The sequence below is a fragment of the Protopterus annectens genome, chromosome 6.part1, assembly GCF_019279795.1.
Source record: "Protopterus annectens isolate FY-2018-M chromosome 6.part1, PAN1.0, whole genome shotgun sequence".
In the NCBI taxonomy this organism is placed as follows: domain Eukaryota; kingdom Metazoa; phylum Chordata; order Ceratodontiformes; family Protopteridae; genus Protopterus; species Protopterus annectens.
In genome coordinates this window covers 356,546,702-356,570,814 of record NC_056738.1, presented here as the reverse complement: position 1 = coordinate 356,570,814, position 24,113 = coordinate 356,546,702, and the positions used below count along the sequence as shown (strand labels likewise).

Here is a 24,113-nt window from a genome sequence, read left to right as displayed (position 1 = left end):
CATCAGTGCTGTAAGCCCTGATGTGCAGGGTAATGTTTTTGATTTCTGTCAGAGAGGGAATCCCTGTGCACCAACCCATTATTCGTGCTAAATGTAGGGATGGAGATTTCATTTCTCTCCTTGTGTTTTTCTCCAAATCTCAGAAAAGGGAGGAAGAACAGTTTTATCTTGGGTGTTGCATCCAGGTCTAGAATGGAGTTTATTTTTGCTAACTTGCAAGGTCTGTTATCCAAGAGAGCCAAATCAGGGCCAGCTATCCACTGCCCTAGTGCTGTGGTAGCCAGCCCAGTGATGAAGACTGCAGTGCTGAATAGTATGATGAATATAATAGTACTGTTGTGTTAGCAGCATACCTTAGTTGTTGATGTTCATGTACCTACAGTGTTTCCTCTCATCATCCCAGCTGTCATCCTTCTTGGGTGCCCTTAGGTTGGGATGGGTACCTTTTGCTACTCTTGTCACCCACTTTCCCTATCATCTCACTACTTGGCTTTCTCCTCCTCCTGTATACGTGCATAAATCCTGGAAAGGTAGAGTGGAACTACTTGGATGTGCCTTCTTGCCAGGGAGTATTCCTTCTTTTTCTTTGCACAGTGGTGTTTTGGTGCCTGTGCCAAACACTTTGTGAAGCCAGAGCAAGAAAAATTAAGAGATGACACTGTCTGACCTTCCTGTTGTACCACCAGCATCCTAATGTTTTAGTGGGAGGCAGACAGTGTCAGCTGAGGCCACTGAGGGAAGGTACAACTCTGGATGTATAGCCAGATGTCAGGTTACCTGCAAGCAGTTTATCCCATTGCTGAAGACTACAACAGTGAACATACTTCCATATGCAAGCTCTGTGTTCTAATTTCAATGAAATCTTAATTGGCGTCTAAGATTCTTTCTCCTCTTCCTAACTGAGTGACCTGTTGCGTAGCATCATTCTTAGTGATGGTATTACTGGTCTGATACATTGTGAGAGCAGACATTATTTGTATGAAGGCAGAATGTCTTAACTACGTGTTTTAGATATATCTGTTAATACTGGTATTAAGTCAAATATTTAATTTTGGTTTAATGTTGGTTAAGTTCACTCACTGTCTTCATGCCCAGCCAGTACATACTGGGAGTATGAGATGTGGGCTTTCCTTCAGGTTGTGGTTTTAAGAAAACCTAACTGCTGCCTGCCTGATATAGTACCTCAGTGTCAATACATTTTATAAAATGCTTACCATGCAGTTGCTGCTTTGCTAGAACAGATAGATTGGTTGTGTTCCCTATATGTGCAAGACACTTATCTGCATGTTATGAAGCAAAAATCTGCATACCTGTGATTCTCCTTCCAGTGTGGGGCACTGACTTGTAGCTCATTTTCTCCATGAAGTATTTGATTATTGTAACTGCCCTTTCAACCTTGATGCATTCATCAAAGTATAAATGCATCCTTAACTGGTCATGACTGACTCATCATAACCTCTTTCAGTGTATGCTGGATTTCAGAGATAACATGATCTCCATTTTCAGAGACCATGAGATTAAGTTGAACATTTTATTCATTTATATTGTTTATCATATTTTTCTAAAGTCATTCATCATTTCAAGTAAGTCAGAATTTTCTTGGCATTGGACAGTTTGTTGGTGTCATTTCTGTTTCCTGAAGGAAGGGTTGCTAGATTTCCTTGGGGCTGCACTTGTCAGTGTAGTTGTACAGTTTTCAACATGAGATGTAGAGGAGCAGGTAATAATTGCATAAGACTGACAACATATATTCCATTAATTTTATAGGCTCATTACCTAGTGAGGGTCACAGTGACAGCAAGCTGAGCAGGGCAGCCCAAACTTTTTATCTCCAGCTGTGGTCTCATGATTCATCTCAGAGTTGACAAAACATTTCCAAGCCAGCTGTCTGTTCAGTGTATTGTGGGTCTGTCTGGGATACTCCTTCCAGTGGCTGTGCATGATACATCTCCTGTGAGAGGTGGCCAGTGGAGGTCCTCACTAGGTGTCCAGACAGTGTCATCTGGCTCATCTCAGTCCTTTGTAGCACCAAGTTTATGGAGCTTCTGACTCAAAAACATAACCAGAAACCCTATGGTATTTGAAATATTTCAGAAATTCTATGAAAATGTGTATAAAGCAGAGGAATGGAGAAACCAAGACAAAGCAGAAATGGAAGTATTTGTGGAAGACTTGGGTATGTCAAGGTTAGAAGAAAATGAGGCTCAAAAAATAACAGCCAAGATGGGAGGGGTAAGATTAAATGGTACTGTATAACCAGTCAGCAGGCAAGTCTCCAGGAACAGATGATTTTCTTGTGGAATTTTGGAACATTATTCCAAAAGGAGGAACACAGTACTATTATCTTAGAAAACATATGTGGTGACTGTACTACAAAAAAAGGGCAAACTCACTCTAAACCCAAGTTAATGTAGATCAGTTTCAATTTTGAAACATGATTTAAAGAGTTTGTATTAGCTAAGAAAATGGCTAAAATGTTGTCAAAACTAATACCTGTGGATCGTGGTTTTTGTGGAGGGGAGGCATACATTTGACAATTTTAATAGGGCAACAGTGATCTAGAGGGAAGCAGATTGCAAGTAGTTGCTGCTGTTGTTGGTGGGTCTTGATGCAGAGAAGGCATTCAGTAGTGTTAGCTTCAGTTTTATGAGTAGGGCACTAGTACCATTTGTATTTCCTGATAGAGTAGCAAGAAGCTTATGCAACTAAACCAACGCCCCTAATTAAAATTAAAATTAAAATGTTAGGGGCATTGGTTTAGTTGCATAAGCTGTAATTCAGTATTTAAAGAGTTGTTTCATCTTTATTTCTTTGTCTGAAGAAGTCTCTGAATCAGCCGAGATGAAAGCGCTTATCTGATTGTGTGTATCTTGCTTAATAAAAGTTTTCATTGTACTACAGCGGCTTGTAGAAAAAGAACAGCTTTTTTACATCATTGTGATCCCCAGCTCTGCTTGTGCTCACTTTTCTTGTTATTTTTGTGACTTATTCGTTGTTTTGGATCAGTATTTTCCTGATAGAGTAATGGAGTTAATTTGGCAAGTATCAAGGTATGAGAGTTTCTTTGACAAGCTATGTCTGAACAGAGGAACCAGGTAGGGGTGTCCTCTTTTCCCTTTGTTGCTTGCTTTATTTCTAGAGACATTGGCAAAGAAAGAAGGGGCTCACAACTACAAGGATATAACTTGTATAATACTCGAGAAAAACTAGCTTTATTTGCAGGTATTATTTTATACTTGATAAAACCTATAAAGGAACACACAAACTAATAAACTAATAATTTTTAATATAGTATTCTAATGTAATAGTTTCTGATAAAGAAGATTCGACTTGAACTAGCTTGTGCTTCCCTACTTTCATTAGTGGAGTTGTACTTTGGAAAGTTTTTAAAGAAAGTATTTCTACCACCTGTTATTAGGTGGGATATTCACAGTATGTTTTTATTAGGTGTCTGAACTCTAATGTACTCTAGGGAATCTTAGAATCTTCCACACAGAGAAGTTTCTTCATTATTTGTTTTTAATTAACACTTGCTAACTGAATTAGTAAGCTGATCTTAAGACCCCTTTTTTCAATCACTACCTGAGCCATGTGACTAAGACATTAAAGGACACGTTTAACAGTAGCAAGATAGAGTTATAATGTTATACCTTTCATATGTGTGCGTGTGTGTACATATATTTATATAGATACATATATGTATAAATGAATTGTAAGTTCAAGGAAGCATTGGAGGCAGGGAGTTAAAGTATTTTGTTCATTATATCCATAACGAAAAACATGGTAAAAAAACACAGATCTTTTGGCATTCATATACAAAACAAATCAGTACATGGGTCAAATGAAAAATATTACTTTTTATTACTATCAAAACAGTTATAGTCCCACTTAGACTGTCCAGCAGAAGAGCTATCTGTGCAAGTTCTTGGTTGTAGGCTTCATCAAGGCCCTGATTCCAACTTTGTATTGTAGGTTATTCCACCAATATAATCCATAACTAACCCTGAATGTTCTGTCACACTCCATTTCTCCAAAGACTTCAGGTAAGCTTCTTCTAAACTTTTTCTGAACTTCCAGATAATGAACTAATTTCCTGAATTCCTTTGATTAGGCACTTTTCTTTTATGCAGTAATTTCCTGATTGATTTTCTGTGAGAATGCTCACTGTCCTTAGTTACTCCGCCCTACACTTAGTCAGTGCATTTGTACTGCACTCAGCATGCTGGTAAGTGTGCGCATGCATGTGTGTTAAAGCAGCAGTCCACAACTGTGCTTGGATATGTCAGGATTTTACCCACAGTTGGTGTGTGGTTTGATCACGAGAAATCCTGATGTACCCACAGACAGAAGTGGATTATTGCTTTTATACCATAACATTATATACGGTGAGAATGTTCCCTTGCTTTGTGCTGCATTGCATTCAAAAGCACAGTGCAGATTTTAAAGGCATGTTACCGATTTCCAGGAAATATGTTTATACACACACACACATATCATCTAATATATATATGTACGCACATACACACACACACATATCTCTGTCGATATATAGATGTATACACACATATGTATACCTACATAGACATAAATATAGCATATGTGTAAATAAGCAGTTTTAGGGAGAATTAGCTGAGTAATTTACTGTTTTAAACAATTAAGAAATTAGAAGCTTTGCCTTCAGGTTGAATATTATGTGATTTTTTTTTTTTTATTATTATTTTATATGAACAAAATTAACTAAAAAGTACTTCATTCAGACAATATAAATGCTGCTTTGAAGAACAGCAAAATAAAATGGAAGTCCAGGGAAGTTGGAGGAGCAGCCGGTAGACCCAGCATGGAGACTGGGTACTAGAAGCCAGGCTGATAAACATGAGGTACGAGGGTACAAAAAAAAAAAAAACAAAAGACAGATGCTGTCTCAAACCACAGCCTTTGTTCATTGATAGGCCCTATGTAACAAAGCCATAAACAGTACTTTATGTAGTAATCCAGAAGGGAATTTGTGCGGTTAGCTTTATCTCTGTGCTCCAGCAAATAATTTTCTCTCATGACAGGCAGCTTTCCAGATTGATTACAGTAGTCAAAGACACCAGTCTTTCACATTGACGCACTTTACTAAGTAGACAAGGTTAATTCTATTAGTTTGTCTTTTGCAGGAGAATTAGTGTTAATTTCCAAGTTTCAGGGATGTGCTGTTAGCCTAATCTCTGTGCCCCTTCAATTAATTTCTGCTCATTAAAGGCAGCTTTCCAGAGCGATTGCAGTACCCAGCGACACCAGTCTTTTACATTCAACACAATTTGCTAAGCAGACAAGGTTAATTCCAGTAGTGTGTCTTTTGTAGGACAGCTCTGCCTGTTCATTTTGAGGTTTCAGTGATCCTGTTCAGATGGCCTTCATCTTTCACACACAGCTCTCTGGAGATTTGTTTTCAGAATCCTCTCTAGATGCTGAGGCCAGAAGTCTGAATCTCTGAAGAAGTGATTATAGTATACGTATACCTACAAAGGCAACTGCTTGTTATTAATGACCCTGGAGCATTGCCTTTCTTTGGCTTGCGTACTTGTTTCTTACTTAGGAACTCTGCACCTTCCCCTGCGTGATGCACCTCTAGCAGAGGGGACCATAACCAGGGCATAAACTACAGACGCAACACTAAAATATGAATGTGCTTCCTAGTAGTCAGTGTGTCATATTACACACACACACACACACACACACACACACACACACACACACACACACACACACACACACACACACACCAGCATAAGTCCAGTGGTTCTTGCCTAGTCAGACGTGATGCAAGTCCAAAACATCCATCCACAGTCAGATAACTGTAGCCTGGATGATGTTAGATTTTAAAACTGTGATGCTGGAAGGTCAAAGCTCATTTGGATAATTTTGGGTTGTGGTCCTTCTAATGGTAGGGCAGTTGTAGATGGGCAAGGTCTATATTATGTGATCGAAGAATCGCTTCTTCTAACACATAGTAATCAACACATATACAGCGAACGCTGTAAACCGCGAACAACCACATCCTCTAATTTTTTTCCTCTGGGAAAAAATTCACGTGGCCGTAAAAAAAAACAAACAAACTTTAAAACACTAATCAAGTGGGGGACTTCACCCCCCTAACTAAATATACCAACTCTGAGATCGCTCTACATTGAAAAAAAGGGCGATTCCCGATAACGGCCAACTGAATTTTTTCCCCGAGGAAAAAATTTGAGGACATGGCCATTTGCAGTTTACAGTGTTCGCTGTATATGTGTTGATTATTATGTGTTCGAAGAAGAAATTCTTCAATCACATAATGTAGACCCAGATGGGCATGGTCTGTGATTAACGCAAATTAACAACTCATTAAATAGTACTTTAGGGTAGAGAGGGCTCATTTTTATAGCAAAGCATTTTCTTTCTATAGCTGAATAATGTCTCAGCATCACTGAGCTTTCTAGTTATGCAGTAGATGGATGGTTGTCTTCAACTGTAGTCTGAGCCAAGACTACACCTAGGCATATTTCAAAGGTATTTGTGTGCATTAAAAATTGCATGGAAGTCTGGAGCTATTATTATTATTATTATTTAATGCCTAGCCAGACCTAAAAAAAACAACTACATTTGTTTCTGTGTGGGTGCCATTGGCTAGTTTTGCATTGCTTCAGTTTTCTTCACTTTTGCTCTCATTATCCCTTGGCCTGTGATGTGGTCTAAATATTGGTCTACTGCCATGCCTAACCTGCATTTAACAGGGTTAGCAGTCAACCCCGCTAAATGCGGAGCATTTAAAATGGCTTGAACTTTAAGGAGATTGCTTTCCCATTCTTCAAAAAATGTTATTTTATCTTCCAGGTAGGCAACTATTTATCTGGTATGGGGTCTGATAACTTTATCCATCAGCCTCTGTAATGTTGTAACTTCTTGGAGGAAACCAAAAGGCAGGCATCAAATGGAAGTCCCCATGATGTGGAAAGTGGCATAACTTCTATGGCTAATGGAATTTGCCAGAAATCCTCTGGTTAGGGCCGAAATGGACAGAAACCTAGCCTTGCCAAATTTTTCAGTCATTTTTCCCCCCTCAGGGCATGGGATATAAATCTACTTTGGATATGTTTCATTTTTTGAAGTTGCTGCAAAACCATATAGACCCATCAGGCTTGATGACCAGTACAGTGCAGTTGTTTCCTTTGGAATTGTTCTGTGACCCCATGTTTGAGCAGTTTATGCACTGCTTTCTTAATTATGTTAGGATTCTGGTATTGGTACAGATGCAATTTCTCACAAGGCGCAGTTTCTGTGGTATGCTGGATTAACACTGACTGTGTCTTGCAACTCTGAAAATGTACCTTTATTCTCTAGTACATAATTCTTTGCTTTTCCAAGACACTGATATTATCTTAGCATCTCATTTGATGACAGGACATGCTGGGGACAGTGTAACTTCCTCTGCAAATTTACTTCACATAGTTTTGTACAGTTTTAAAAGTTCTTTACCAGTTTGATAAGGACTTATTTTTAGCAGTGGGCACAAACATAAATATGTTGCCTCCTAGTTTGAATTGTCTAAGATGGAGCATAATTTTTATGTGGTCTGTGTTATGTTTACTGTTTCCTTGTGTTCTTTTATTATAGGCAGTATTGTTCTTAACCTGTCCTGTAGGGTTATAAAATGCTACATCACACCTTTAAAGGGGGTTAATTAAGAGTTGAGGTGCTTCCCTTACAACAAAGAGAAAATATGAAAGCAGCAGGTCCTAACTCCTACAATGCAGTTGTGTAGCATTTTATAACAGAAAAAAAAGTTTTTTTAAATTAAAGGAAAATTAATCTCCCAGTAGTTTTTCCTGACAGTATGCTGTCTGGAAAAGGCAGTCTCCATTTTCTGGACAGTGTCCCTTGATTCTGGACAGTCCAGAAGAATTCCGGACGATTGGCAACCCTGAACCTGGGTCACCTGGGCTGTAGTCAGTGTTTTATCTCTACTCCATAGTGATAACTATGACTCTATGAGATTTAAGTGGATGTTGTCTGTACGTAAGCAGTAGTGATATTAGAGTTGTCAGAGTAAACCGTGCTGCATTTCTTGGTTTTGTGGGTAGATCCATGTTTAACACTCCAAGGTTTTGTTTGGTCTGTCCCTTGCTAGAGAATTTGAGTATCAGAATGGGATTTGGTAACTGCCTCCAGCTTGCAGTCATTAACAAACTTGGTTAACTATAGTCTGTTAGCTGTCATGCCAGTGAAGTATATACCAAAGAGGAGGGGACCCCATGATAGAGGCTAGTATGACACCCTTGGTGATATTTTTCTTTGTAGAGCTAACACCTCAACCTTAATGGTAAGTTTTCTGTCAGGTAATCGTTTATTTATCCAGTGAACTGCTTGTGGGTTAATGTTGAGTTGGGAAAGTTTGGCAGTAATCCCAACAGTGGGGAATATTGTCTAAGGCTTTGGCATGGTCCAAGTAGGCAGGATAGGCTGTATGCCCCTTATCCATGACCTGAGTAATTTTTTCATAGAAAGTTGAGCAAGCATGGCCTAACTTTTTCATAGACAAACGTTCTGTGTCCAGGGTTAATAGCTCACCTTTGTCATTGTTTATTAGTTCAGCTGTTATATAGTCCATTGTCTTGCAAGTTATACTTGGACTATTAGGCCTGTAATTCCCAGGGTGTGTGGAAGAACCACCCTTATGCAGGGCCACTACAACAGTTGATCTTACAATGTCATTTTCATTCATTTCTCAACTGTTAGGTCTCAGATCCCATTTGGCTGCTTCTTCCAGATCCTCGGATCCAAACTCTCAAGCTCCTTTCTTTATCCATAATGCCCTGTCAGCCTGACATACCTTAGATTTCATTTGCCACCATATTGCTAACTACGCAGATCCTCTCACGCTGTTGTTTTTTCTGGGTTAAAGCAGTGAGTTTTTCATTTTTTTTCCTCCAGTAGGCTATCCATTGAATGTGTGTCACCTTCCACCCTTTATTCCACACCTTTGCTTACACTTTTCTCTCATGGAATTTCTATATAGTCAATTGTCCTTCATATGTTATATTTCCTGTATTTAGATTAGAATTTGTAGCTATTGCTTTTGCCTTTACTTATATTTCTATATAAATACTATTTAGGAAACGTTTGTATTTAGGTTAGAATTTGTTGCCATTGCTTTACCTTTACTTATGTTTTTGTGTAAGTACTATTTAGGGTATGTTTGTAAAATAAGTAAGCTGTGTGAATTACATTTTATTATTGTTTCTTATGGAGCTTTTCTTCTCAGGCCTCCACTGAAAACGGATTCTTCAAGGCCCAGTGAGCTATCCTGGTAAACGAATGCTAATAAATAAAAAAGTAAATAAAACTTACTGGTTAGAATTGGTATTCTTCATAGCTACTGTATTGGTGTTTGTAATTGTGCAGTATTTTCTGCCCTTTTGCAGAACATTTAAAACAAGTCAACTCGCAACATTGTGTCTCCCAGGCTCAGCAGTCTGTGTGTCACAATATATATATATATATATATATATATATATATATATATATATATATATATATATATATATATATATATATATATATATATATACACAAGTTGAATATTCTAATAAATTTGTCTAGTGAGTTAGGATTAAAAACTTTCAGACAATGTTTATGCTTTCAAGAGATGCACAGTGGACCACATACTTTCAGAAGGTAATGTTATGCACACATAAACATCTGTATGTGTATCTGTTTTAGAAATGTTATAAAACTGCTCAGAGAGTTTCTGATGATGGATTATTTACATAGTATATACAACTGTATGAGCTCAGCTGTCAAATAAGGGAGAGTAACCATACTTCTTAACTGTCCAGATTTTCGCAGAATGTTCATATTTTTGCCTCATTTTGGTCTGCACCTCATAAAATTTGTGGTTTTATGACACATCATTGAAGATTGAAGTCAGTAAGTACAAATATATATTTGTGTTTCCAGCTTCATATCCTTCAGAAAATGCATACTATAGTAGAATCTCTTTATAATGGACTCTGTTATAATGGAGTCTCGACTGTAACAGAGAAGGCCCGCAGGTCTCTGGCCAAACACTCACTTAAATGTGAAGAAAAGGCGTCGGATGTAACAAACTCGCTTATAAGGGATTTTGTTTATACCGGACTGCTGATAAGCTTGTCTTATTCTGTTATAGCAGAGTATACATGGGCATCATTTACATTTGTGTGCTGTTCTTTGTGAAATGGGGGAGAAGTCAGCTAGTTCAGAGAGGCATTCAGTAACTTTAGAGTTAAACTGTCATTTTAATAGAACATGAAAACAAAACACAGACTGACATTATACACAAGTGTGGTCTTAGTAAGTTGACAGTGATGTTTGGATTAACCATGGAAAATACAAATCCTGCTGGCAGTTTGCTGACAGTAGCAAGAAAATGCGGAACTCTACATTTGATGACATTGAAGATGCTCTTTTCCTTTGGTTAAAGTAAGTGTGTTCAGTCAGTGCACCTGTGTCTGGTGCAGTATTAAAAGAGAAGGCGGTTAATTTGCCTGTGAACTTGGTCACAGAGACTTTAACTGCAGTGATGGCTGGTTGGATTGGTTTAAGAAATGCCAAGCTGTTATCTTCCTCATTCTGAGTGGAGAATCGGGGTCAGTATTGTGAGAATTGACCAATGACTGGCTGCAAAATAAACTACCACAGTTGTTAGATCAGTGTGATAAACATAACATCTTCAAAGCAGATAAAACAGGTTTGTTCTTTGTTGTTGGACTGCACAATGACATTCAAAGGGGACACTTGCCATAGGGGAAAGAGAAGTAAAGAGAGTCTTTCTTTATTGTTTGCTGTGAATATGGATGGATCTGAAAAGTTGCTGCTGTTAGCCATTGGTAAATCTGCCAACCCATGATGTTTCAAGGGTGTGAAGTCAGTGCTAGTGCAGTACAGAAGAAACTGCAAAGCATGGATGAGTGGCAGTCTGTTCAGCAAGTTGCTGATAGGATTGGACAGAAAATTTGTCAAGGAAAAATGGCATGTACTGATGATCATTGATAACTGTAGCGCACGTAATTTCAGTATAAGGTGGAATAAAATAAAAGTGTAAGGTTTTCTGTTGATCTAGTGATTACTTTTCTTATCAATAATACATTACAGTACTGTAAGTGTAAAAATATTATAGCATTTGTTGACAGTTTTGGACCACTCCCACTGTCCACGTGCCCACATTGGCCCTATCCTCCTCCGATAACACGTCATAAGTAGATACCCCCATTGATCTACTCTACATGCTGAAGTGCAGCATGATAGCAAGGAGTCCTGTAGGTATATCCTTGTGTGTAGAAAGACCACTGTTGGATATAGTGGACGTTGGATACAACGGACTACATTACCAGGTCCCCTGAAGTCCATTATTGCAGGATTCTACTCTATCACAAATCATGTTATTCCAGCAACGTTCTACGTTTATAAGGGCAATATTTAAAATGTGCCCCTATTTTTGGGCCTTTTTCCCCACATTATTTTAGCCTTTGTCCAGATTTCTTGCACTAAGAGCTTGAGAGGTGTGAGTGTAAGGTTTTTAGTTTTGTTTAGATAATAAGTTTTAACTGAATAGAAGTAGCACACACATTTGAACTTGTAAAGTAAGCACATTTCCATTCATCCTTAACATAGGCTTCAAGTTGTTTTATATGAATAGCTACAATTTATTTATGGGCTGCACTCTGTTTTATTCTTCTGATCTCCTGGGGAGCATTGTCCAGCTGACTTGGACAATTTTAGCAAAATTTATATAGTTTGTTGTTAGAATATAATGCAATTTGGAAAGTCAGCTAGAAAGTCTTTCTAGATTGTAGTTTGTTCTTTCATGGTGAGCAGTAACTTTGTTTGAGAAGTTGTACACTATTCCTTTTAGCAGGAAAGCAGCTGTAGTTGATACTGATATCCAGTTTGCTTTTATCTTTTATTAAGTCCTGATAGTCCCCATCCTTTGCATAGTGAAAAATAACTCTAAAAATCTTTTTCATGTTTCTGAAAGAAATTTATTTTCATAGGTGAGTACTAGGCTAGCTGCCCTTGAGGGCCATTTTAAGCCTAGACAGTTTCCCCCCAAAACTGAGAATCAAACCCTGTATCTTGTGTCTGTAATGTTAACACCTTAACGATTATATCAGGCCCTAACCCCTTATTTTGATGAAGTAGAATGGAAATTGGCAGTCCATATTCTTGTTTTGGGGTTGAAACTTTGTAAACTATGGCCTGACTTTTTCTGTAGTTAATCTGTTATGTAATTGCAAACTGACAAATATAAAAACAACTTTCTGGATATTTTTTTTAAATAATAATCTAGTCTTAGAATGTTATTTTAGTATTTTCTTTTGTTGCATGCCAGTCTTATTGAATGCAGGCTTTGGACTGGAAAGGACACCTGTAACCCATAAGTTGAAATTGATAAGATAAATAACATTGGGGTACCTACTTTAGTTATATTGACTGCATTGCCATTACACTAACCTTAATGCCATTTACTATTGCTAGATTCAGACTCTGAAGATGAAGACCACCAGTTTGACATTGCTGAAGTAGTGGCACAGAAGAGAAAGGCCGAGCAGCGAGCTCACAGTTTCCTCTCTGCAGTGGTTAACATCAAGAAAGGCAGGTTAACCTTGATTGCTGATGCCAAGGTGAGGGCAGCTTAACTCAGTCTCATTTTTTTCCTTATTACAATTTTCTCAGGACTGGCAATGCTCACTGTTGTATAATGAAGTAAATTGTGAATCAGTAGATTTTGTTTGCACTCTTAAACTTAAGAAACATTTGGTGCTACTAAGTTTAGGTAATCTAGAAAGCTCAATTTAGGTCTGTTATCCCCTCTGTGACCCAAAGGGTGACAGTAATAACAAGAAAACAGAGTACAAAGGATTAGTCCAGATAAAATCACCTTATATATCAGACCTAGGAGACTGTCTTTCTGATACCCTCCCTTTGGGAAAAGTAAGGACGCCTTGTTGCAATTTCAAGTAGTTTATTCAGTTAAGTAGGTAGGTGGATGAGTGTTCTTCTAATACAGTACTTTCAACAGGTCAATTGTTTAAAGGCAGTTACAGAGAATGGTGGGAGGGTCCAGAGGAGCTGACTGGGGGAAAATCTGGGAGATGGAAAAATAAGGATCCAATCCCAAAGCGTAGAGGTTAGTCCTTTATATGAATATTCTTGAAGGACCCATGAGGATTTTCCAGCTTAGCAGCCTATGGAACCTCATTTTTAGTTAAAAGGTTTTTATTTTTATCAAACAAAACACAACAAGGTGCTGTAACAGAGACATATGAAAAGGAAAGGAATGCACTACCAGGGGCAGACGTTCTAGCAAGGTTATTGGATTTAACTCGTAGGAACAACTATTTCATATTTAACAATAAGTTTAATAAGCAGACTGCTGAAATAGATATGGAGGTGGCCATGGCTCTAAGCCTGGCCAATTAGGCTGTTGGAAAATGGGAGGAAAAGGCAGTGCCCAAAAGCCTCTGTTTAGCAGCAATGAAATGTTATATCCATTTCATTAATGACACCTTTATCATCTGGGTGGCAGATGAAGCCACAATGAATGACTTTTATAACCATATCAGTAATTCCACTAGTTTCCTGAGATTCACAACCTGTCACAGCAAGTCCTTGGTCAGCATTTTAAGTATAACCCTATCTAAAGACACTCCAATAACCTGTTCAGAAAACCAGCCAAGATAATGTACTGCTGCACAGTAAAAGCATGCATTACCAGATCACTCAGAAGAATGTTATAAAATCTCCGAGGATGAGAATTGCATGCATCTCCAAAGAGTTTAAAGGTTTCATCACAAATATAATCAGCCTACACCAAGACTTCCTGGCTACAAGGTACAGCAGTAATTTACTGAATTCCATCCACAGCCTCATCAGAACTTTAAATGAGTCAGATGATCCCATTTTGAGGGACCCCCTCCCGGAGACTTCTGGGTCTCAACAGAAATCATCGCCAAGATCCACAGGAGGACAAAAGAAAAATAAGCATGACACTTACTTTTACAGTAGATAACTAAACAAACAGAAAGATCATGACCGACAACTGCGTGGTGATTGCAGACCATAAATAACTGAAAAAAACTTCTAGGACCCCATCCTTGTTTTGTTTTCAAGAGAGAAACATTAGGGACTAAGCAGAGTGCATATTCAGATGGGAGGAGGACACCAAGGGAACTTCCCCTGTGTCCCTTTTTGTATTTACTGCAAACTCATGAGCACCAACATTACTACCAGTAGCCCAGTGCTCAGGAGAAAGATCAACAGCACTTGTTCTGGTAATTATAATACTGCTTTTGTGATATACCATTCGCAGTATATTGGTTGCAATTGTATTTATCTAGGGAAAACTTATTCTTCAAGGCCTAAAACTCGAACCATGCCTAGAAAACCGATGCCCAGACTGCATGGTCAGGCCTCTATGCCTAAAAAACAAATGATAAGAATGGCTGAAGACCTTATTACTTTAATCAGGGTAAGCCAACCTTCCCCCTCTAAGAGACCTAGGATTGAATTTGCTTATGATACTTCTGACCAGGATTCTGAATTCTCTGTTTCCTCTGATGACCATGATTTACCCTTATCTACCTGTGAGGATTCTGATGCAGAGGACTCTATTTCCTCTGCTGTCCCCCAGGAGGATTTCTCTTTTGGTGAAACCTTGCATACTCTTAGGGAGCATTTTCACTGGGAAAGCCAATGTTACTCTGATTCTAAAAAGAGGCTTAGGGATTTCTTACTCCTGCCTCAACACAGGCCTTTAGCTATCCCTCCTGTACTAGACATTGTTGATGATGCCTTTTCAGAATCTAGCTTGGCCCCTGACTCTTTACCTCCTGCTCCCAGAAAACCTGATATATATTACAGAGTTATTGACTCTCACAAGTTCCTTTTTAAAAATCCTACTGCGGATCCTGAGACCATTTCACAGGGACCCAAAGGCATTAAGGCTACTACTGCCAAAAATTCTACCCCCTCTGATAGAGACTCCAGGGCGCTGGATAGATGGGGTAAAAAGGTATACACTTCTGCAGCCTTGGCCATTAGGGCTTAAACTGCCAGTTTCATATGTTAAAGTGTCAGCAGCATATTACTGGATTGCTTAAACAGAAAATGATGTTAATTCCTGACTGTGCTGAAAATAAGGATTTACAGGATTTAATGCATTCTGTTGCACAGGTTGGAAAACATACTTTGCAATGTGGTTTTGATTCACTAGAGGTATCTTGTCAGGGCTGCTGTCACTGGGTCTGTACTTAGAAGGCATGCTTGGCTTAAGGAGCAATCTTTGCCAGATCATGTTAAAGCTAAATTGCTGGATGCTCCCTTAAATCAGGACCGCCTGTTTGGCAACAGAGCAGAAGTTGTTCTTAAAAAGATGGAGGAAAAAGCTAAATCTATGCAAACTGTTAAAAGATTTCCTACAGGTACAGCCTCCAAGATTTAGTAGGCATTGGCCCTCTAAGAATTGGTCCTTTCCTGCCTCTTCCAGGCCTTCTCAGTCCAAACCCAGAACCAGCAGAACACCCAGGCTTCAGTCCCAGGGTACGCACAGGACTAAGCAGTGGGGGGCTCCCACTTCCAAATCAGGGAGCAGTAAGACTCCACCCTATGGTAAGCTGTTTCAATGACTTAACTTTAAAACTTCCAAGCACTTCTCAACTGACTGCTGCTTTAAGGGGAAAGATTGCTCTGCAGGCAAAAAACTGGGAACTCATTACCCAGGACAAATGGGTTTTAAATATAGTCTCCCAAGGATACAGATTTCACTTCCACACATTACCAACCCCAAACAGTTGGCCAGATCTACCCCCAAATCAGTGGGCAGAGGCTCAAAAGCAAGTACTGTCTCTCTTAAGCATAAAGGCTATTCACACTGTACCACAAGAGAAAAGGGACAAGGTTTCTACTCAAGACTTTTCCTGGTACCCAGAAAAGACAACTCATGGTGTCCTATTCTGGACCTTTCTATCTTAAACACCTTTTTGGTGATTCCAAAATTCAAGATGCTAACTCTTCACCAGTTGCTACCTATGCTAGGCAAAGATGCTTGGTTGGTAACACTGGATTTAAAGGAAACCTACCTGCACATCCCAATCAGGGAATCTTGCAGAAGATACCTACGCTTCAAAGCAGGCTACATGCACTATCAGTTCTCTGCACTGCCCTTTGGCTTATCTACTGCGCCCAGAGTATTTACAAAGTGCCTAGCTCCAGTCATTGCATTTTGCAGGCAAAAAAAATATTCAAATATACCCATACCTGGACGATTGTCTAATTCAGGCAGAAAGCCAGGACATACTTTTGAATCATCTGGCATTTGTACAAAAGGTGCTAACTTGTCTGGGTTACACCATAAACGAAAAAAAAAAATCACATCTGGTACCCTGTCAACAAATTATATTCCTAAGAGCAAGCTTGAGCACAACTTCCCAAATGGCTTTCCTCACACCAGAGAAACAGATTCATTTGACAACTTACTTCAAACTAATGGCCACAAAAACCCTGCTATCTGCAAGGCAAATACTGCAAGCCTTGGGGTTCATGGCCTCCTGCATTCTACTAATTCCATATGCAAGACTGCATATGAGGAAACTACAATGGTAAGTAAAAAGCCTAGGGTGTCAACATTCTCAGGATCTAGAAGCAATGATTCCTATCATACCTTGCCTATGGTTAGAGTTCCTTTGGTGGGCAGAGGCCTGCCACCAAAACAAGGGACTACCATTCACTCTACCCCCTGTCGCCCAAACCCTAACAACAGATGCGTCAGACTATGCATGGGGGGCTCACCTGCCAGGGAAGTGCATTCAGGGCAAATGGAACCCAAATCAAATGCACCTGCATATCAATCAAAAAGAAATGTTAGCTGTACAGAATGCTCTGACAGCCTTCAAGGGCCACATTCTTCCAGGACAATTAATGGTAAAGACGGACAACACCAATGTTATGTGGTACATAAGCAGGGGGGTACCCATTCTTACCCCCTCTGCAGACTAGCCATGGCCCTGTGGAACACAGCCTTGAGCTACCATGTGCATCTACAGGCCTAATTCCTGCCAGGAAAACTAAATACACTGGCAGACGAACTAAGCAGAAGTCTCATGGACCTGCACAAGTGGAAACTGGAACCAAAGACCTTCAACATGTTGATAAACAAATGGGGGAGCCCAGATATAGACCTGTTTGCCTCCCCCCAGAACTACCAGTTGGACAAATTTTGCACAAGGACTCCCCACAAACAAGCTTGGAAAGTGGATGCTCTGTCCTTCAGCTGGAAAACTCTATCAGTTTATGCCTTTCCTTCTCTGCCTCTCCTCTCTAAAGTACTAATAAAGATCAAACAGGACAAACCAAGGATGATACTGATTGCACCAGACTGGCCATGCCAACACTGGTACCCCCTCTTGCGCATTGTGTCACTGCTGGCTCTATGGCACCTGCCTCAGACCCCTACCCCGCTCTCTCATCAGGAGAGCCAGATTCTGCACCCTCAGCTTCAAACCCTGAATCTGGCAGCCTGGCAAATTACCTAATCTCTCCATTACCATCCCTCAGTAAACAAGTGTTGGATGTCATTTTGGAGGCAAGGAGGCCTAGTACTAGAAAATCTTATGCTGAAAAATGGAAAATATTCTGTGCCTGGAACTAAACTCAAGGGGTGGGCACAGCAGCACCCAATTTACCTCAGATTCTTCAAATACTTAACTGAGATGCTTCACAAGGGCCTTTCTTTTTCCTCCATCAAAATTCACGCCTCAGCCATTTCAGTTCATTACAACACAGAACCATCCCTCTTCTCTCATCCACTGCTCAAGCAGTTCCTCAGAGGGGCCAAAAACTTAAGACCACCCAGGAGAGCCCCAACTCCAGCCAACTTTGTATTGGAAAAACTCACTCTTCCTCCTTTTGAGCCAGCCAGCTGCAAGTGCAGTTAAAATTCTTTTCTTGGAAAATTGCCTTCCTTTTAGCAATCACTTCAGCAAGAAGGGTATCTGAATTACAGGCCCTTATGGCAGTGGAGCCTTTCATCATCTTTCATGCAGACAGGGTGTCCCTCAGGACCAATCCCTCCTTCATGCCCAAGGTGGTATCCAGTGTGGCTCTTAATCAGTCCATTCATTTGCCAACCATTTTTTCTAATCCACAGAACAAAGGGGGAACAGATACTGCATTCCTTAGATGTGCACAGACAACTTAGATTTTACTTGGACATGACTAAACCTCAAAGTAAATCTGAACAACTGCTGGTGGCATTTGCTGCAGGGGCAGAGGGGAAGGCTATTTCAAAGCAAACCATTTCTAAATGGATAGGCCATTGCATTCATTTCTGCTATAAGCACCATGGAAAACATGTCCCACAGGGGATTAGACCCCATTCAACCAGGGCTGCATCTACCTCTGCAGCCTTTCTCAGAGGTGTCCCTGCCAGGGACATCCTAGAAGCTGCTACCTGGAGTTCTGTACATACTTTCACCAAGCATTACCATTTTCCAATTTTCTTTAAATCCAGAGCTGGCTTTGCCACTACAGTCTTGCAGGGCCTTATAGCTGGTCCTAATGCTATCCAAATTCCTCCTCCCATCCTTAGCTTTGGGAATCTACCCAAATGTGGTGACTGCAACAGTGAAACACAAAGAACATAGTGCAGTTGTGTACACTTACCATAAATGTAGATGTTCGAGTGTATTCACTGTTGCAGTCCTGGTTACCCTCCCTCCAGCCCCCTGACATCTTTTGGCTATACCTCTGCTTTCCTCTTATTATTCTTAAAAGCTTTTTGGTGTATTTGCTTTTTTGTTGGAGGTATAATCTTGTATATATATATGTAATTAATTGCTTCCCATTAGAGGGCACCTGACATCTGGGGCAAGAAAAACTGATGTAATGGCATTGGCTGCATGCTTTATACCCCTGACTACCTGAGGTCACGGAAGATGAGGCAGCAACCGATGCAGGACCCAAGACTTTGATAATCAGGGTGACTGAGGGCTGCTGCAAGCAGATAACCCAAATGTGATGACTGCAACAGTGGATACACTCAAACATCTACTTTGATGGTAAGTGTACACAACTGTACTTTTCCTGTCTTTTATCTAGCGAGCACAGAGCTATTTACCCCTGTTTGCACTGACTTCACCACCTGGAGCCCAAAAAATGGAAGAATCTGAACAGATGAGCCCTTATTAACTAACCGATCCAAGAAGAGGTGAAGACCTCAGACTGGAGCACTATAGAACCACTCCCTTAGACCATGGGCATTTTCCCTCTGACTGTGGATAACCCCACAGCAACCAGGTGTAGATATTGTAGCCACTTGGCATGCATTTAACAAAATTTGTATAATTTACACTACAGTGAAAATTGTTATCCCAGGGCAGTACTCCACACTGCTGTATTCTGTACTGCATAGGCACAGTTTAACTATGGTCTAAGAAGATATGAGATACTTATTTTATTAAAGTTTGTTTTAATACTCTGCAGTTCACCACTTAGTTAGATTTTTATTCCATGGGCACCGAAGAGTATACAAAAGGTTCTGAGGTGTCATATTTCCTTTTACTTGTGCACATCCATGAGCTCTGTAAAAATGAGCACTGTGTCTTGTTTCCATTGTAAGCTATTTCTCTGAATGCATGTATTGTTGAAAAAAATGGGATTCACATAGTGTGGCTATAAGTGATTATCTCTGTTGCATATAAAAAGGTCCATCTTCATTAGAAAGAAGAGTGAGTGCTGGTCATATTACTCATGTATATGTACCTCTATAAGCAGACAGTGTAAACCTTTTTGCCAAACAGAGAGGATTAGTCTTAATGTATTTCAGTAGATATAAGTCCTGTAAAAGTGGGCACAGCTTCTCATATTACATGTGATACAAGCATTGATACGGACAAGTCAGACTGGAAAAAATTCTGTAATAAAAGCTTTCATAATTTACTTCGAGGAATGTGAGCCCCACAAAGGCAGACGTAGCCTCTCGTACTACATGTGATAACAAAACAGGCTAATGAAGTCTGGTGATAGCCTCGTAAAAGCAAGCATTTTCAATGATCAAAGTGTAAACTGCTCTACAAACCACTGTATTAGATGGACCTGATGAAGCTCAGGCAAAAGTGTCTTCATAAATACAAATGTCCTTCTATAACGCTGTTACAGCATTCTTAATGTTAGGGATCTCCCTCTCAGGGCAGTCCAACGTTCGGCTAGTATACCAAAGTCTAATGATCTTGTATGCACCTTGCATCATGCTCCCCACACAGAACATAGGGCATAAAAGTGGAGTACAAACGTAGTTATCCAGAACCTCTTTGCCACCAATCTGAATGCCTTGTTGCTGTGCTGAATACTTAGCCATTAAGTAAGTACTCCTTTAGGGTTGCTTTTTTTTTCTTTGGCCTTTTATTTTATTTTTGCTTACATTGAGTTCATGTCAACCAGGAAAGGAAAAAGGCAGTATGGGAGACAGATTCCCCATAAGGATCATCACAAACAGTGTATATTTTGTTTAGGTACTTCCCACGACCATACATCTAGTAGTATCATTAAGGCGACAACATCAAGGCTGGCATGGATCTGTCTGTTCACACGTCCTCTGAGGCTTGGCAACCGTCTGCTGCAAAAGTTAAATGGGAACCGTGGTTGATTATCTCAGATGGTCCTAGAGGGATTTTGCAGATATTGGTCAGACAGGAGGGTCTGGGTTCTCTTATAGAATCTTGCCAAGGGTTGGAACCTCCAGTATTTGTTAGGGCTAATGTCTCTTTCAAGAAAAGACAAAAAAGAAGCATTTTTTGGTCAATCCTAATGATCCTCAAAGGGAATGGCAAGAGTTTACTTAGGCTTGTTTTCTGCCTTGATGGACCCGTAAGCCTTCTCAAGGGGGTTTCATTGCTTGCTCCTTCTTGGACCTCTACCCATTCTAAACAGGTTAGGGAACTGGATTCCTCAGATGAGGATTCATTGTCTGATGATGGGTCTTTATCCTGTTGTTCAAAGATGCCTTCTCCATTGGCTTATGGTTCTGGATGAGATGGAGTATTTTAGCTCTGAGTGTCCTTTTGAGGAATTGCCCTTTAGTGACACAATTACAAGGATGATTGAATACTTTAAGTGAGATTTTTCTCAAGTGTCTGATATTCAGAGAAGACATTATTAGTTGCTTCAGGTGGATACTTCTAAACCATCTGCAGTCATTCCTGTGTTGGCTGCCATTGCTGCTTCCATGTCTCCTGATTCTCAGCCTCCTGTTCCTAAGAAACCTGATAGGTTCTATAAGGTTCCTGAGTATTGTCCATTCTTATTTAAATGCCCTTCTGCTGATCCTGCTGTGGTGTCAGTCTCTTCTGACAAACCTTCTAAGCTCTTGTCCTATTCCAAATGTTTGCCTTCTGATGAGGACATTGGGGCAATGGATAGGATTGGTAAGAAAGTTTACACTGCTTCTACTTTGGCCTTTAGGGCTGTTAATTACCAGACCCACATGACCAGGTATTCTCTGGCTTTCATTGCTCAAGCTTGTTAGATTATTTCTGACTTCCCTGATTTTGAAAGCAAATCCTGTGCCTTATCTATTTTAGGTTCTGCTTCTCAAGTAGCTCACCACTCTATTAAGTGTAGCTATGATGCTGCTGCTGCCTCTTCCAGGGCTGTGGCTTTTGGGTCTTTCATGAGGAATTATTCTTGGCTTCTTCTCCAGTCTTTGCCTGAGGACATTAAGACCAAGTTGTTGGATGCTCCTTTGGGTAGTAATCATCCTTTTGGGACTGCTGCTACTGCTGACCTGTTTAAGTCTCTTCAAGAGAAAGGCAAAGCCATGCAGGACCTTAAACATATTTTTGTCTCTCCTTCCCTACATTCCAGAGGAGTTATCCTTCTAGATCTGCTTTTGCTTGCATGCAACCTCGACAGACCTCCAAGGTCAGGAAGGGTTGTTGGTGGGCCTCGTCTGCTAATGCTTCTCAGATTTCTGTGACACAGAAGCCTCTTTTGTCTGATAAGCCTGCTTCTGTTTGACAGCTTGCCCCCACTTCTCATAGACCAGGTTTCTTTGTTCCTTCAGCTTTCCCTTTGTCTTCCAAATTGGCTTCTCATCACTTCAAACTCTTGGGTTCTTTTTTATTTTTAGTTCTATAGTTTTCTCCTTGGCTTCTGTTCACAAAATGCCTAGCTCCTGTCATTGCTTTCTGCAGGCCCCAAGGCATTCTAATTTTTTCTTATCTAGATGATCTGTTGCTTCAGGTGCCTTCTTCCAGTTGCCAGGAGTTCACCATCTCTATTTTTCAAAATCTAGGGTTCACTGTTAACTTTCAAAAGTCAGTCCTGACCACCATGTTAGGATCATGTGTATCTGGGTTGCAGGATTCAGACAATGCCAATGTTGGTCTCTCTTCCACCTTCAAAAGTTTTATCATTGACAGCCTTCTTTCATTCTTTTCTTCGTCTGACTGCCATGCAAGCCAGAGACTTTCTTTGGGCCCTAGGATTCATGGCCTCTTCTGTTCCAATGCACCTTCTTGCCAGACTGCCTATGTGGAAGCTTCAGTGATACCTGAAGTCAGTTTGGCTGCAGCATTACTGCCCTCTGGATTTCAGTGCATCTTTCCTTCCTTGTATGAAGAAGGAATTTGAGTGCTGGATTCAACAGTATAAAGACATGCAGGTAGGTGCATGCGTGCATGAATGGGTGTGCCTTCTTTGAAGGCTGGGCATTGGGCTGGCAACTCGGCACCGAAAAATCCACTGCCAATCATTAACGGACAGAAGTTCTGCTGTGGCGACCCCTAACCGGGAAAAGCTGAAAGTCATTTTTATTCAACAGTTTGCTCTCAACCCAGGCCTACCCTTTCAGCCTCCAGTCCCTTTTCAAGAACTGTTCACAGATGCCTCAGATATAGGTGGCGTCTTCATTTGGTCACTTGAAAGTTCAGGATCTCTGCCCCTCCCCCATCAGGAGTCGGACCATATCAACATCAAGGAGATGAGAGCTCTGATTCTCGCCCTTCAAGCATTTACCCCATATTCTGTCCGGGCCCTTGAAGGTATACATAGACAACACTACAGTGATCTGGCATGTCAACAAGCAGGGAGGCACAAAATCTTACCTCCACTGCAGAATGGCTGTTCAGGCTTTGGTGGTGGCTCTCAGTTATCAGTTAACTCTTCAGGCAGTTATACTCCTTCAGAGCACAATCTAGTGGTAGAAACTCTGAGCATTCCAGAACACAGGCTGAAAAATGGATGCTTCACAGAGATGTGTTTCTGGACATTTTCCATCAGTGGGATATACTTCAGGTAGATCTTTTTGCTTCCCCTCTGAATAGTCAGCTCCCTCTCTTCTGTACCAGAGTGCCATGCCATCTAGCATGGAAGACAGACAATCTTTCTTTTCCATGGAAGTGGATTTTTTTTACGCTTTCCCTCTTCCTCTACTTCCAAGAGTCTCTCAGAATATTCACTTGGACTCCCCAAAAATCTTGTTAGTGACTCCATTTTGGCCAAGACAGCACTGGTTCCCCCTCTTAATTCATCACCACAAGTTACTTCACAGGTTGGACCTTCTCACACAGTACAAGGACTTTTAAATCCATCCTCACTTGTCCACTCTTCAACTGACATTGTAGGTGATAAGGTTTTGATCCCTTTCAGGCACCTTTTTTCTGAAGACGTGCTCAGGGTTTTCCAGGAGACAAGGAAACCCTCAACCAGAAAATCTTGAATGTCTAAATGAAAAAAAAAATTCTGTCTGGTGCCATGCTTATAACCAGGATCCTTTTTCGGTGGAGGTCCCTTTGGTCCTCTCTTATTTGTGTGAGTTGCTCCAGTGTGACCTGGCCTATTCTTCTGTGAAGTCCCATTTGTCAGCCATTTCTGCTCGTCTGCCCTTGAATCCTCCTTTAGCTTCTCGTTTTCAGGTCAAACAATTTCTTAAATTCGTCCTGAGTGTTAGACCTCCAAGGAAACCTATTCCTCCTCCTTGGGACCATTATTTTGTTTTGGAAAAATCGACTCAGGCTCCTTTTGAGCCTGCAGATTCTGTTTCTTTGCAACATTGT

At 40.4% G+C, this 24,113-nt stretch overlaps 1 protein-coding gene across 1 annotated transcript in view; it reads left to right on the top strand.

The window, feature by feature from the left end:
- The window catches only part of ATG2A (autophagy related 2A), a 2,853,001-nt gene that overhangs the window by 1,591,759 nt on the left and 1,237,129 nt on the right, over positions 1 to 24,113 (top strand). The window contains exon 20 of the mRNA XM_044075772.1: positions 12,541 to 12,686. Coding sequence (XP_043931707.1) covers positions 12,541 to 12,686 — 146 coding nt within the window. The remainder of the gene's footprint in view (positions 1 to 12,540; positions 12,687 to 24,113) is intronic.